We start from the raw sequence: 16141 nt of genomic DNA on the forward strand, positions 1-16141 counted from the left end.
TGGCACCAAGCTCTGCATGGTTCACTACACTGCCCCATGGCACATCTGGAGAAGCTGGGAGAGATGCCAGGCTGCTAGGGGCTCCTCACCTTCTCCGCTGAGCAGGAAATCAGTGGAGTCAGTGCCATACTCGTTGCTGATCACGCATCGGTAGACCCCGCAGTCCTTCTGGGATGCCTGCACAACAGCCAAGGCTGCCTGGCTCTCATCACCAGCACTAGAAGAAACCAGAGCATGGCCTCAGCCCTGTGTGACACATGTGGGCACATGGGAGCCATGTGACAGGCACTGAGAATGGGCACTGTGCTGCCCTTAGAGGGCTAGAAGAGGGCTACAAAGGAAGCCAGCCCAAGGGCATCCCAGCTCCTCTCCTGGCACCTTATGGTACCAAGAGTCCTGCTCTGCAGTTTATACTTGCAGAGATGCTCGTCTTCCAGGCAAGCCTTGCAAAATCTGGTCAGGATTGGGCTATAGACAGATAAAGGTACTTTCCCCTGAGTGCTGCTCAGGGATCTGATTGGGCTAAGAGACTCACATCTGGATGGATGTATGGATGGAAGTCAAACAGCTACAGAGGTGTTCAGCTTCATTGTCAGCTCTTCATGAGTGAAGGCAGACACCACTCCCCATCCTGAAGTCTGCCCCTCTCCAAGACCAGCAAAGCATGAGCTCTGTGTTCTTCTCCAGCCTGCAGCACCAGGCTTTGGGCTGGCAACTCATCTAGCCAAGGTGGCACACTACGCAGATGAGTCTCCAAAAGAACCAAAGGTCTGTTTCTGCCCCACATGGCCAGCATGAACCAGCAAAGGGATGACAGGCTGCAAAGGGAAGAGGGAGGACCTGAGACCCGCCAGCTGAGCAGGCTCTGCTCTGGTCAGCTAAAAGACAATGGCTACTCCAGGTCCATCTGCCCCAGCTCAGATATCTGCTGTAGGAGACTGTTTATGCCTCAGAAGCACCTCTTCCTGCCTGCTTATTATAAAGGGAGCTCAAGGGATGCTCAAAGGCATCAGGTAAATCTGATCCTACTCTATCAAGCTCCCTTGGCCTTGAGAACAAGTTGCTCTCCATAATGTGCCCTAAGGAGCATCCAGGATACACCAAGCCACCCAGCTGCCCAAACATGTTCTCCCTGTCCAAGGACAGTGCCCTGGAATAGAGGGGGCACAGCCAGAGCTGCTTTTTCCCTGTTGGTGCTTGTTAGTGGCGGCTGCATGGAAGCCCCTGCGCCTTGGATGCAGTGTGCAGACCCTCCAGCACAGCTGCCACCCTCACATGTATCACATGGGGTTCCAGTTTTGCAGCTCACACCCAGCTCTCAAATTCTGAGATGGGCACAGCACTTTCCCTGCCCTCCCCAAGGTTCAGGTTCAGCCCCTGCCCTCCCCAGGGCTCTGCTACTCAAAGCATCAGCCCTTAAACCAGGCTCCAGATGGAGCATCAATAGGACAAATTTGGCAGCAATTTCCCATCTGGGCAATCCCTCCCTCCCTGGGAAGTGAGAATAAAGTTTGCAATATACCATACCATGCAATGAGCTTCCTATGCAGCCTCAATAGAAGGGGCACCTTCACCCCAGTAAATGCAAGGAGCTGGATTTAACATACGAACCCAGGGCTACGCACAAGGACTACAACGAAGCGGAGCTTGTGGATTACCTCCTTTGTGCTTCTGCTACAGGGATCTCATCCTTGTACCACATCAGCTTAGAATCACTCAAAATATTGAAGAACTGGCACCAAAGTTTCAGGTTTCCTGATGCATCGGAAAATTGTTCTGCCCTGATCTTACGAATCACCTGTGGAGCTAAGGACAGGGTGCAAAGATTGGTGGTGAGACACACGCTGCTGGCTGCAGCTCCAGGGGCAGGGCAGCCTACCCCAGTGCTGCTGCCTAGGACTTTGGTGTTGGATATCACGGATATGTCAGCACAGCCTAGTATAACATCGCCTTCTCAGGGAAGGTCTCATGGCTGGAGGCAAAGCAGAAAAACACTGCAGTGTTGGAGGAAACATTTATCTACTGAAGTAGGGACTTATCAAGGTTACCCTTACCTTTGCAAGAGTACTGATTCCTGTGAGGGTATCAACTGGCTCTTGCAAGAACTTCAAGATCAGGATTATGACTTTTCTAATTCAATGCCAGAAGGAATCAAATTAGCATTCACCATGGAGGTGGAAAAGAGTGCACACCCCGCTAATGCCCACTGGACCCCCAACCAGCATGAGGCATAGCGAGAACACAGAGACCAAGAACAAGAGTATTATATGATTCCTTTGGCTAGGGAAGCTCAGGCTGTGGAGACAGCCCGTCTCAGTGCTACAGCCTCTTGCATTCTTCTGCCCTCCCTGCACTAGGGAAGAAGCCTTGTGGAAGAATTTGGCTTTCACTTGCCAAAGGGTGATGCTGAAAACCCTGCAAATGCTCAGACTTCTTGTGGCCACAGCTGACTATCACTGGCTCAGCTGGCCAGCCTTCCTTTGTAGGGAACATGGAGAAAACATGCTCCATGGGGATTACCTCTTCCCTTACCTTTAAAGGGATTGTTTGCTTTCTTGGACTCTACTGACTGTGCTTCTGGCTTAGCATCTTCAGGGACCTCATGGTCACTACTGCTGTCACCTGTGGGCTCCTCATACAGCTTAGGAACCTCCAACGTGGCCATCTTTCTTGTGAGGGCTGGTGAGCATTGCTCTGCAGGAGGGCACAGAGCCAGGGCAGGTGATGGCAACAGGGCCGTGTTCTTCCTGGATTGCCGTGGTGAAACGTTTGGACTTCTCATGTGACCTGGGCTCTCTGGGGTTGACTCCTCTTCCTGCCCAACCTGCCTGGTTTTTGGCAGGTATATTTTGCGCCGGGCTCCGGAAGCCAGCTCCTCTGGCGTGGCACAAGGTAGAACTGCCAGAGGGTCACCAGCGCTCTCTTTTTCAGGGCTTGCTGCAGGCAAATTTGAAATCTCACTAGGAGGCTGCCCTACTCCTGGGGCTGGGATGCTGCCCACCACAATGGAGGGCACAGAGAGCTGGGGCAGCCCCTCTCCCTCGGCAGCGACCCGGGTACGTCTCTTTGGTGGCACAGGCCTGCAAGCCAGCATCTCCTTGCTGGTAATGAATTCCTCGTTAATCATGCCCGTGATCCGCCTGGATGTCCTGGGGGTCAGAGGCAAGTTCTCTGCTGTTTGGAAGAGTTGATTGTTTTGTACCTTTTCCAAAACTCTCCTTGAGGTGCGAGGGCTCAGGCCTGCAATGCCTATTTCTGGGAGCATGAGCTCCTCTGCATCAGGCTGCTCCTTGTCACTGAGGTCAGTGTCTTCCTTCCTGGCATCCTTACTGCTATCTGACATTTTTAAAAGCAGCAGCAGATAGTTCTTCAAGGAGGAAACAAGGTTTTTGTGCTGCATCTTTTCCTCCAAAGACATCTCCTGCTGTGTCTCAGGGTGAGGCAGGACCAGTGGTACTTGTGGCTGAACCTCAGCACCTCCGTCAAAAGTGCCTGCAGGTGCTGCCAGCTCCTGGTGTGGACCTGTTGCTGTTAGATCTCCTCCTTCCTTCCCCTGAGGTCTTACAGGCACTGATTTGGCACTATCCTCCCCTAACATGCTGGCTGAAAACTTCTCTTGTGGGGCAGATCCATCTGCCTTTCTGATTTCTGTTTCTCTGTTCACAGGAGGCAGCAGCTGTGCTCCAGACTGAACCTCTCGTGCTGTGCCCTTCATCCCTGGGGCACTGTGAACTGCAAGCAGTGCCTCCTGAGCCACCGATGTTCCCGCTGCAGGAGCGGGGAGTGGCTCTTCCGTGGCAAGTTGAACTGAATCAGGAGCTGGACATTCAGTCTCCAGATGTCCTAAAGGTGCCCCTTCCGCCTCTGGGTGCACAGCCCCAGGAGATGGCTCTGCTGCACCTCTCCCTTCTGCCTTTGCACTGTGATGGCTCCCAGATAGCTCCACTCCTGCCTCTTTGCTCTTCCCATCCTTGACTGCTGTCTGACATGTGATTTGCTCAAGAGGAGTGTTTTCTTTGTGCTCTGGAGGACTCAGCTTCTTTAGTAATGGCTTTTCCTCACCTTGGCTTTTGTCCTCTTGATTTAACAGTGCTGGTTGGATCTCTCTGCCCTCAAGAGCATGGGAATGTTCTTCTGTCTGTTTCCTAGAGGCAGGTTGCTCCTTTCTGGGCTGCACGTGGTCTGGGGAAGGTGCTGGTGGCTTTGGTGGTTCCTGTGGCCTCAGCCGAGGATTTGTCCTTTTCCCCAATACCCTGGTCTCCTGGCAGAAAGGTATCTCTTTCCTGAGCTCCTCTAACTTATTGGCTTGCTGACCAGCCTCTACGGTTGGAGCAGACACTGGTTGGTTCAGATCACAAGCAGACTGTCCCACACCTGCTGCAACCTAATAAAAAAAAAAAGAAAATAGAAAATTAGTACTATTTTACTGCCTGCGTCTGCTCAGTGGTGCTTGTGGTCCAGCTGGACCAGATGGCACTGCCCAACTTTCTGCTTGAATTACAAGTATTAACCTGGTACCACTGATACTCACTCATCCAGGGTCTCTTGGTTTTACCATCATCTCGTGGTAGTGGGTCACACAGTCCCCTGTCATGCTGCACAAAATGTCTTTTAATCAGTTACAACTCTTCTGCCTTTCAGTGCCTTGGTTTTGCACACACAGGCAGGAAATTGGCAGCTCTAAAACATTCAGTGGGTTTTAGATCATAGAATCATAGAACAGTTCTCTAGATGAGAATCATTCCCTCTCCTCTGACACAGCACCTACCCAAGGAGCAAAACTGCCATGTTTCCACCAGCTGTTGCAGAGACCTTTTATAATTTCCTTGCTCTTTTTTAAGATTCAGTGTTCCCCCTATACTGTATCTGCAATCTCCATGCTGAGAAAGGGTGACCAGCAGATCACACGCTATCCAGATGAGGCTGCCCAAATGATTTACAGCGAAACTGTACACCATGATGTTATCTGCACTATTCAACCATCCTGTTTCTTTGACAGTAGGGAAGCTCAAATGTTTCCAACTGCAGCTCACACCAGTAGATGTTTCAGCAAGCTGTGACAGCTGAGCTTTATCCCGAGGAAATCTGACAAAATCCTCCAGCCAAGGGGCACTATCTATTCTTGTAGGATAAGGATCAGGGAGGCAGTGATACCACTGATAAATGCTGTGCCCAGCTGATGCTCAGCTAACAACATCAGGACAATTGCATGGGATCAGGGCATGCACATGACAGGTTTCTCATCCATCCTAGATAATCTGCTGCTAAGGATTTTCTCACTGAGGTCTCTGACTTGAGGTTTAAGTCTCCAAGATTAGGTCCATGGGAAAGGAAGGCTGTGGAGCTCTTGCCCTTCTATTTAGTGGTCTTTTGGCTTCGTTAGAAAGCTTGGTAAAAACAGGAAAGCTAATGCTGGTGTCTCAGCAAACCCTTCCTCAAGTAACTGTTAGGGCAATGTGAATATCATCTGGGGTGGGAGGAGCAGCTTTAGGGAGACCACTCCTGCACTCATTATTCAAGTCTGTTCCTGGGTAGTCTCCAAAGAATGCCAAAGGCCAGGTAGTTTCTGTCTCCACACACAAGGAATGCAGAACCAAGGTTTCAGGGCTGCACAGCACTCCCAAATGCCACACGCCCCTCCCGCTGTCCCCCTAGAGCCATGTCCCTTGCCTTCATCCTGCTGAGTGTCACAACACAAGAGCACCCCAGTGCTCAGGCTTAAAAGGTTTTATTTAAAGAGACAGACAGGGTTCATGCAGTGAAACCCTGCTGGATTTTACCACAGTATATGCTCCTCTGGGGTGCAGAAAGGGAAGGAAACAGACCCAGCCCATCTAACTGCAGGGCCAGCAATGTTCCCTCTGCTCAAGGGGCTGAACAGCACAGTGCCGTGGAGCTGGAGGTGGACCAGCTTCACAGATGGGATGCACGGAGGTGGTTCTGCTCAATGGTGATGGGCAATGGGGACATCTCTTTGGCTGAAGAGGACTTGGGGATATTTGCTTCTCATGAACTAAAGCTTATTCAGAAAAGCTTTCTGGGGGCTTTTCAGAAAAGCATCTGTCCTTGAGTGATCAGAAAACACTCAAACCAGGGGCATACAAAAGAAATATAATAAAATCATTAGTTTAAAAGTTAGGCAAGAGTGGTCATTGTGCAAATCCAGCTTCCCTGCTCTTGTGCGTGAGGCTGTTCAGAGCCTGGCTACAGTCTGGCATTTTGCAAAGCCCTTTGGCTATGGACAACTGCAGTTCAAAACAGAAGTCCCGAGCATGAGGCCCAGCTAGGTCACAAGGCCAGGAAAAAGATCATGTTAGGACCCTGTCTTGTTTAAGGGAAAGATTAAAAAGAAAGAGACAAGCAAGGTGTCCTGGTGAGTGAAACTATCCTCAAACATGTCTGGAATCAGCTTTAAAGGGCTTTAAAATAGCTTATTTGGTCACACAAAAGCTTGAACACTTTCCCCAGCATCACCAACTAGCTGAAGCATTCAAATTCAAATCAAAAGCATTCCCTTTTGTCTACTCAAAAGCACACCAGCTGACAAGTTATAAGTTTCCCTCTGCAAGTGTTTTTTTTGAAGAGGAAAATACCTTGATGCATGTCAAAGGCTCAGGGATGATAGCCCAAGTCTGGCTGCTACACACCAACACTTTCATCCCTCCTTAAGAGCAAAGGGTGTAAAAATGAGCAGAGGGAGAAAACAAATAGTTTTGCCATGGGCTCACATGCACAGCAATAATTTCTGCAGCATTATGTGATGCTGATGGGTCAGATTAAAGATGGATTCAGGGTGCTGCCTTGTAGCAAGGGACACAGATGTTCACTGTATAACACAGTAGTTTTCTTACCAGTAAGCAGTGCTCCTACCTATGGCTAAAGAAAATTAGAAGAGGAAGAAAGGGGTTTTATTTTAGCAGAGCACCCAGCAATCCCACCTTCTGTATTGTGGGTATTTCCATACCCCATAGTATTTGCATTACCTACCGAGGGAGATGTGCTGCGCATGGAGTGCCTCCTGTGGTAGCCTTGGTCTGTGCTGAAAGCCTGCACCTACCATAGCTCAAATGCTGAGCCATAATGGCACCTGCAAATTGGACTTGGAGAACCTTTTACCACAAAAAGGGTCATTATAGAAAAAGGATCTAGAGATAGATATATATAAAGGACTGGTAGTTTCCAACCTAGTATTTTCACGGAAAATGCTTCAGGTTAAATGATTAAAATAGAAATTGACTAAAAGATGCAGTGAGGGTCAGGAGCAGGTGCTGTGCCTCATAACTGCATCACCACAATAAGTCTTGCAACAGAGTTTTTCCACCAGGGAAGAGCCAAAAAATAGCCCAGATCTACTGTATATGTGTTGCAGCATAAACAGAACGCAGTGCCCTGCCCAGCATGGCTCACATGGCAGGCCTGGCACACCACGTTCGTCTGCATGGGGCTCATTAAACACCAGCCGAAGCTCAGACTCAATTGCTAAACTGAACAGATGTCATCAGTCTTGCTGCTTGTCATATGCACAAGGCATCCACCCCCAGCTATAAATAGCCATTCAGTGCTCTCTGCTTAACTGATTTGGAAACATTTTGTGTGAGGTCAGCCTGCCGATTAAACAGGAGAGCTCACAGCATGCCCCGGGCCGCCTGGAGACCAGGGCCCTGACGTACACCTCACCACCTCATCTGACATTTATTCAGAGACGGGATGGAAGCCCTGTTGTCTGGGCACACGAAGTCCAGGAAGCCCTTTTTTCTGGGTGCTTTTGCCAATGGAGACCTTGAGGTACACAGAGCCTCCCACAAAACAAAAATGCAGCACGAATATTGTCTTGTTGCAACCTCTGTGTTGGCTGCTTTCTGCCCTAGTTACCTCTGGACTGACAGCTTTGTTTCCCTCCGCCATCTGTGCTTGGTGCCGGCCTCTCTGTCTGTCGGACAGCACAGGTCCTGCCTTTGCCACCTGTGAGGACGATGGAGCATCCTCTGGCTGTCTGATGATTGCCACAGGCTGCAGGGCAACCTTGCTCACAGCCTCTTCCTTGGCTCCCGCCTCCTCCTTCCCTGCTGCCGGCTCCACTTGCTTGTCAAAATACATCTCTTTCAAAGAGAAGTGCATGTCACCATTGATTTTAGCATCCTGACTCACAGCTTTCCCAGGCTCTTTGATTTTTAGACTGCTTTCCACTTCTTGATCATTTGCCCCCCTCAAATGTGTGTTCTTGCGTAAGGGGACAGGAGGGGCAAACCTTGGATTTAGAGAGGGGTTGGCCCTGTCTCGCCCACTTTCTTCTTGCTTGGAAACTTCCTGCTTTGTTGCTGGAGGAGCCTCCACTTTCTTTTTCTTTTTAGCGGCAGAGTCTTTCACCACTGGCTTAGTCGTGAGGTCCTCCACTGTCTCATAGACGTATGTAAGAAAGCTGTTCCCATTCTCCTCCACACTTTCAAAAGAGGCATCTCCATTGGCGGTCACCTCTGCTTTCAATGGTGCGCTCAGTTTGTTTGGAAAGCCCGTCATCGCCTTCACTGGCTGCTCCTTTGGTTCAGCAATATCCTTGTGTAATCTGGACTGAGAATCGGCAACATGAACTTTTGCTGCATCCTCTTTCTCCCACAGAGAGGCTCCTGACTGGTGGTTCATATCCCTGACCAGCCTCCGCTTTCTCTGGAGCCGATCGGGGCTCATTCCCTGCAGCCTCTCCACCTCCACATTTTCCTTCCCTCGCTTCTTGCCCTGTTCTATCTCTCGCAGCTTTTCTTCAGCTTTTCTCTTAATTTTGGCAAACCACTTCTGATGAATTTTGAACTCCGTCATGGTTCCCACTTCCAGCACACCAGAGCAGGACACAATGCCTTTGTTATTTCTAGCTGAGGCCTGGTAAATGCCTGCATCTTCTTCTTGGCACCTGGAAACCAAAAGCTCTGTGTGAGACCTGCCCACCCTCCCCAGGCACTACAGGTAGACACACAGGCATGCATGTTCTCCCACTTCTTGCTCCAGGAGGGTGAGAAAATGAAGATGTGGCCCTTGAGGTGCCTAACAGTAGGTCTGGAGGCCTGGGGCTGTCCTCCCTCCTGGGGCTCTGCCTGTTTTCAGCACTGGCAGATAAGCAAGTTGGATGTTAAATCAGTGTCCAGTTCCCCCCTGGCTGTAACTCTGATAAGACAGGGCTGTGATGGAGGAGGAACAGCTAGCATCAGGCTTCCCAACTGCTCATGCCCACATTCTTCTGCAAGATGGTCTCCTCTCAGCAATTTACAGCCTATATGACATTTCTGTTCTTCCTCCACCCTATTGTCTTACCAAATCCTTCCCATCCCACTTCACAGGCACCAGCACAAGCACATGCATGCCATCCCTGCTGTCACCCCTTGGGGATGCCTGGCCCATGGAGATCCCTGATCCTACAAGAGGTGATCCAGGCTTTGACAGAAACCTGGAACACACCTGGGGAAGCAGAAAAGCCCAGGCTAGAAGCCTGAGGATGACAGAACTATCAGTACTGATATTCTGCACTTTCAGACGTTGGAAGTGCAAAATACTTCTGACATCCCAAATCCAGCTTGCGGTGCAACCGGTCTCTGCTTGTCCGGGGACACAGTGTGTCTGGCTTTCCAGAGAAGCAGTCCTCTTTTAAAGTTAAAATAAGCTGGTAGTCAGGGCTAAGTTAAGGAGGCCCTTGGCTCCATCAGTCCAGTGCCAAAGTAGCCCTTTCCTTCCCTGACTTCATGGTGAGAGCTAAGAAAGGCCCTCCTGGGACAGGGCTGCAGCCTTTTCCCCTCTTTGCCACTGCTCAGGACACTCCTGTGAACTGTTTCTGTCCTTGTCCCACCTGATCCCCTGGACCATCATTCTGGAGGCAGACAGTGCATCCCCTTCACTCAACTCTAATGTTCAGCTCTTGTCTGGAACAACCATACTGCATGCTGCTACCAGCACTGGAAGGCTCCATAGAGAGGAATTTCTTATGGCAGCTATCCCTGAATGCAGTAATGGATCTCATACTGATAAGACTGGAGAGTCATCAGAGTGAAGAGCTGAAGGGGAAGGTACAGCCAGGAACATCGCAATGGGGAGCAGGAGGGGCCAGAACAGCTGCTGATGGGAGATCACTGCTGACAGCCTGCTCCTCCAAATACTGAAAACACACTCAGAGTTCTCATCACCAAATCCAACCGCTCTCCAGCTTCCTTACTCACTTGTACAGCTGCAGGGTGTGGCGATTTCCATGACGGAATATCTGATACTTGGGTAAGCCACAATAGCGGTCCATCTCTTCATCATCCTTATACCACGTCACCTCCGGCTGCGGGTACCCTGGGGAGGAGATGGATGGAACACCAGTCGGTGCAAAACATTCCACCCAGTAGCCCAGCAAGCCTCCTTCCGTGGGGACAAGGTATCAACAGCAACATTAAACGCTCCATCGGAATAGGATATGTGTTATTCTAGGCTCAGTGCATACTTTAAATCACAAAGCAGAAAAAGCATTGTGAGTGGAAACCTGATGGGCTTATCCAAGTCTTTTATCACTCCTAGGAATAGGTCTATTTTTGAGAAAAAAATCCCAGCACTTCATTCCTGAACAGAGGGTAGCAGATCACACTATCGTCTCTTGTAACCCTGGCTGGGAGGAAAAGGCAAGCACACTGTCACTCTTGTATGAAGAGGCCTGTTTTGCTGAGACTAAGGCTAAGGTCAGAAAACAGGCATTCATCTCTCCATGGAGTTCACAGGATTTTGCTAAGTGTCACAGCCTGTAAGCTGATCCAAAAGTTTCCACTGAACAGAAACAACCTTGATTGCATCACAGCCAGCTTGGTGTCCTACAAATGTCACTTGACAGCAGATGTCACCTGCCTTTTGAGGAGAATGACATCATGCGGTGTGTGACTGGCTGGTTAGCAGGATGGGAATGCAGCCATGGTCCCTGCCACCAACAGCAGCGGTGGATCAGCATGAGTGCCCCACATGGACCAGTGCTAGCCACAGCTCCCATTTCCCACTGACAGCAGCTCTAGCTCAGAGTAAAAGCAGTTTTCAAGGGAAAACTCTTGAACCAGTGGCCAGCACTGGCTCCAATACTTTACATGGGGTTCCCAGCCCAGCCAAGCTGGCCTTAAGGGCATGGAATAAAAGTTTCAATGATCACATCATGCCTCCACTTAAGTTGATGCACTCAACAGTTGTTCAAAGCCCCAAGGTAGATAGATATCTGAAACCTATCTTCTGAAAACGCCTCTGCTGGCTTTCCATGCTGCCAAAGAGGAGTCCACCACACTGCTCACCTCCACTAGGGTGTCCCCACCAGCCCCTGATACCCCCAAAATGCAGCAGGGGGTCAGGTCTCATAGACAGTCCCAGCATGGAGCCAGCAAGGACTCTCTGGGAATACGCAATGCAGCTAGACTTGACGACTTGATGAGAGAGAAGGCAGGGAGAGGACAATACCTACCTATCCTGGATACTTCCCAGCTGAAAACCCACAGGTTTCAGGGCTGACGAGGATCCTTTTCATCTCCAGGGTGAGGAACCTGCACCAGCCAGAGATGATGTCAGCCTGTAGCAATGCCTGAGCCCAGCTTACACCTGCTCCCATGAAGGTCCCATAGCAGAAGCAAGAGACCAGGAGCAAGGACATATGAGCAGGAATCCACCCTGGTTTTGGCAGATTCAGAATCTCCTCCTCAAGTATTGCTTAGTTCCTCATGCCCCAATCTCCTTTTCTGATACATTCCCTGTACCCATCCCTTACTTGCTGGGGCTCTCCAGTGTCCTCTGGCCCTTTGAGGGACTTAGCCCACTGGAACTAAACAGGGTTGAGAAAGTAGTCTTAGAGACCAGTCTTTGCTGCTCTCCTCCATGAACAGCAACCATCCCCATAGCCCAGACAACCCCCATACTAGGTTTTACTCTATTATCTTCCTGTCCTCAGTGAGGTCTCTTACTCTGCGCTGCTTCTGGCATCCACCCTCTCCATCCTCACTGTTCACACATCTCTCACATCCTTTGCTGCCTCATTCCCTTTCCACTGCTGCCATCAGCAGCTTTGGCTTTCTGTTGGTTAGCACCTTGTTCCTCCTCTTCTGCAGGAAGCCAAGTCATAACTTTCTCCTGAAGCCCTTCCTGCAAGGCTCTCCATCCTCCCCTTCAGTCCCCGTCCCACCATGGTCTGCAGACCCACATGGTACTTGTGGCTGAAGCAGATGAGCTCTCAACTGCTAACTGGCAGAGGCCATGAGAGTATCCCAGACCCCAGTGATGGGATCACCAGGGATTGACGCTGCTGCTTGTATTTTCCATAAGTATTAGCTACTGACTGTACTTGGTGGCGGGACTCTGGGCTGAATGAGCCTGTGGCAGTTTCTGCCTGCTTCAAGGATAAGGAACAAAACGATTTTCATACACAGCTCATACTTTACCCAGAGCAATTCTACCCTTCCCAATGGCTGTTCTGCAGGCAAGACCTGCAGGAGGCCCCTGGTTTGTAATGCAGGCAGCTGGCAGGTAGATTTTCCTAATACCCTGCGAAGAGCAATCACAGCACTTCATTCTGGGAACTGAAACGTATCATTTCCAAGAAGCTCTGTGATGTCCCCCCATGGCCTCTGCAGCTGATTCCCATTCGCAGCTGACATCAGCTGGAAAGAGCTGCAGTTTCTATAGCTGCACAGTGCCTCGATGAAAGGCTTTTCCTCCTGTTAAGCCTAAACTCCATTTGACCTGCAGCACTTGAGGCTACCTGCTTCCTACTGGGGGCTACCACCGTACCAGCCCAGTGCAGGCAAGGAGGGACTAGCTCTTGCTGCATGCTCCAGTCTGTGGTGAAACAGAGCTATAGGCAAGTGCTGGGTGGAAGAGGGATGCTGAAAGGCTTCCACCTCCCACACATAAACAGTGGCCACAGCTGCCTGTTCAAACACCAGCCATCCCTCCCCAGAGGCTGCAGCTGGAACCAAGCAGGGGATGGAGAGATGTCTGTGCAAGGACAAGGTACCCCCTGCATGCCCTGCACTCCACTGACAAGGGAGCTGCTGCCGACACTGCAGGCATCCATCTTCAGGCTGCTGAGCAAATAAATTCCCCTGGTCTGGGGGTTAAGGGTGGGCAGGCATCACTCCCAGCACATCCCCTGCAACCACAACATCCACATCCAAGTGCCACAACAGGGATGGCACAAGTGGGACAGGGTGGCTGAGCTGAGGGCTCCACTGGTGGGCAGTGCCACACTGCAGGGTGCTGGATGCCCACCCTTAGCATAAGCACTCTGCAAAACAGAGTACCCATTCATAAATCGAACATTCACCCCTCCTGAACCTGTCCCTGCTACAGACTCTCTGCAACTGGTGCTGAGGAGGATTTGAGAGCAGCTGGTTCCTGTGTCCACCAGCGGGTACCCTGCAGCTGCAGACAGAGTGGTGCCTGTAAACAGGGTTGGTGTCCACCGCACATCGAGCCCAGCAGAAGTGTTTGTCAGAAGTGTATCTTCCAGCTGCTGCAGGACCCAGGGAGATTTTTTTTCCCCACCAAGACTGCCAGATTTAGATCAAACATTCTTTCTCCCAAAGCTGTTGAAGTCTGAGAAGTCATCAAAGCCTCGGTGACCTTATCCAAAACAGCTCTTGCAATAGCTATCCAAAATCTCCCACAAAAACTCTGTTTAAAGCAACTTTGGGGTTTATTTTATTTTAGTTTTGGGGGGCAGTGGTGGGGAAGAGTTCATTTTCTGAAACTTGGGAAGGTAGAAAGAGTTTAGAACACTTACACATAATCTCCATGGGTTTTTGTTTCTGCTCTACACAAGCTATGTGGAGTGGGGGAGGTGCTTCAGGCAATTTTGGGAGGAAAAGTCATGGTAAGATGTCATCCTTTCTGGCTTTATGGATTTGAACCTCCCCATCACCTGAAGACATGAAGGTTTCCAGTAATGCTAACAGGAGGGACAGATATGTGCTAGGAGTGGTAGTTCCCCATGCCACCAGCCTGCAAATGGTGCTGATTCTCCATCCCCCTCTTGCCCTGCTGTCCCAAACTCAGGCACCCTCATCTCCCACCAGCCTGCTCTCTGCTCTTATACTCACTACCCCATCCCCAAACCCACCCATCCACCTCTTTTGCAGCCCCTGCATTTCTTTTCACTCCGATCCTTCAGATAGTTCACTATAAGGGCCACCATAGATGCAACAAATTGAGAACTTTTATGCTTATTAAAATCCTCATCCACTAAGCCCATAGCTTTCTACTCACTACTCATGTTACCCCAACTCTCTTCCCAATCCATGGGCAGAGCCCTTTCTGCTCCGTAGCCCTACAATAAAACCAGACTGCTTCCGGTCAAGTTGCTTTGTTAGCATCCCCTCAGGGATGTGCTACTCAACCCAGTACAGACGCTCACACTGACCGAGCACCTGCATAGCATGGTAAAGGTACCAGACTGGACACGTCTTCAGCACAGCAGTGACCCATGAAGGCAGCAATAGGACCATGCTCCTGAGCTGATGATTTAAGTAGCCCCGTCAGAGGGGTTGAACTTGCCTAAGGAAGGGGGTTGGAACTAGATGATCTTTAAGGTCTCTTTCAACCCAAACCATTCTATGATTCTATGAAATGGTGCTGGAGAGGCAGCTGTAGGTCTTGGCTAGATCCAGCCATCACCTCTCTCAACCTGCCTCATTCCCTAACAAGCAGTCATAAGCCCAGGCTCTTCATCCAAGCCTGCAGATTTCATCAGCCAATATCCCTTCTTCCTGGCCAACGCTATACAGAAATGACTGAAAAGTTGTAAACCCCCTGTAGCAGCATCTCCAATAAGAACCACTCTCTGAAGAGAGGAGCCCAATATCCACTTAGTGGGAAGGATATGTAATGACCCTTGAGATCCTGAAGTCCAGACAGACCCATCAAGGAAAATATTTGGTGCAGAGAAGCACAGTATGCTCTGCTCTATAAGAACCTGCACAGTAAAGGGAAATGTTCTCATTCTCCTTTTCACATCTCTCAGAGAACAAAGGATGAACTAATTTTGCCTAAAAAAAGAAAACATGTCATAACTGATGCCAGATTTGACCCAAAACAATCAAATCAGACAAACTAGGGACAGCAGTAGCAGGCAGAAGTAGACAAGTGGAGGAAAGGAGGGTTTGTGCAACCACCCAAGAGCATCAGGTCTGCTTCTCCTGACTTGTTCTTTTTCTTGCCTGCACCACCCAGTCCATTTTGGAGGCTGGCTCTTCAAATACTTGCACCTTGCTGCCTTCCCAGGACAGTCCCTGGTATTGACAGATGTGGGACCACCCTGTAACTCTTATTATTGATCAAGAAGCAGGAAAAAGAAAAATGTTACTGTAGGTCAGGTACCCATATTTGTGGCTTAAGAGTCAAAACAGGAGCAGCTGACAGTCTGCCTCTTGCTCATCTATGAACCAAACTTTCCCTGGACTCCAGCCACAGCAGTGGAACTGAGCTGGTTCCACTCTGGTCACTGGTCACGGAAGCAACCACCACTTCTTTTTTCCCCAGTAATGTCTCCCAGTTGAATGCAAACATCATGGCAGGGGGAGACAGCTGACCTACTGATCAGACTTTGAAGTCAGAGTTCGCTTTGCACCTCCTGCCTCTCACTCCCAAAGAGATTTTGAGCTCCTGATATAGTTCACAGGGCCACATGCAAGAGATGACCATGTGGCATAGATGATTCAGGCTGCTTTTAAGGACATTTCCATGAAGACTCCTAGGTTTGTACATTTATTAACTGAAGTGCATAAAGACATCCCCCAATCTAGTTTACCAGATTATAAAATACTGCAATAGGCTATATGCTGAAGACGCTTATCTGATACTTTTCTTCACTTGAGTAGAAAATGACACTAGTATCAGGTAAAGTTTTCAACTTCACATAATACACCAGGTTGTGCTACACAGCACCAGCAGGTCATCCAAAATTGGCAGACAGCATCCTGCCTACCAAGAGCAATGATGCACTGCAGGAAGAGCTACAGACTGGACAGGGACCAGATCTGTCTCTAGACATCAATACTTTGATTCTGGTACAAGCAGAGGAGGTTATTCTTTGGCAGCATGTCTCCTGCACAATATACAGTGAAATTTCTCTAGGTTTTCCAGGTAAGATGCTGGAATGAAC

General features: G+C 49.8%; 1 protein-coding gene across 3 annotated transcripts in view; it reads right to left on the minus strand.

Annotated features, from left to right (window-relative positions):
* Positions 1–16141, minus strand: part of ALPK3 (alpha kinase 3) — a 34947-nt gene that overhangs the window by 2697 nt on the left and 16109 nt on the right. For 2 of the 3 annotated variants that reach the window (XM_057422100.1, XM_057422099.1), the window contains 5 exons: positions 10200–10317; positions 7873–8905; positions 2533–4384; positions 1659–1806; positions 90–217 (listed from right to left, as the gene is read on the minus strand). In XM_057422100.1, the coding sequence (XP_057278083.1) occupies positions 90–217; positions 1659–1806; positions 2533–4384; positions 7873–8905; positions 10200–10317 (3279 nt within the window). Of the gene's footprint in view, positions 1–89; positions 218–1658; positions 1807–2532; positions 4385–7872; positions 8906–10199; positions 10318–11455; positions 11535–16141 lie in introns of all 3 variants that reach the window. The other variant, XM_057422101.1, reaches the window with a different exon arrangement.

Source organism: Pezoporus wallicus, unplaced genomic scaffold (assembly GCF_028554395.1).
Source record: "Pezoporus wallicus isolate ANWC-B61680 ecotype Strahan unplaced genomic scaffold, APGP_CSIRO_Pwel_v1 contig_8476, whole genome shotgun sequence".
NCBI lineage: Eukaryota > Metazoa > Chordata > Aves > Psittaciformes > Psittacidae > Pezoporus > Pezoporus wallicus.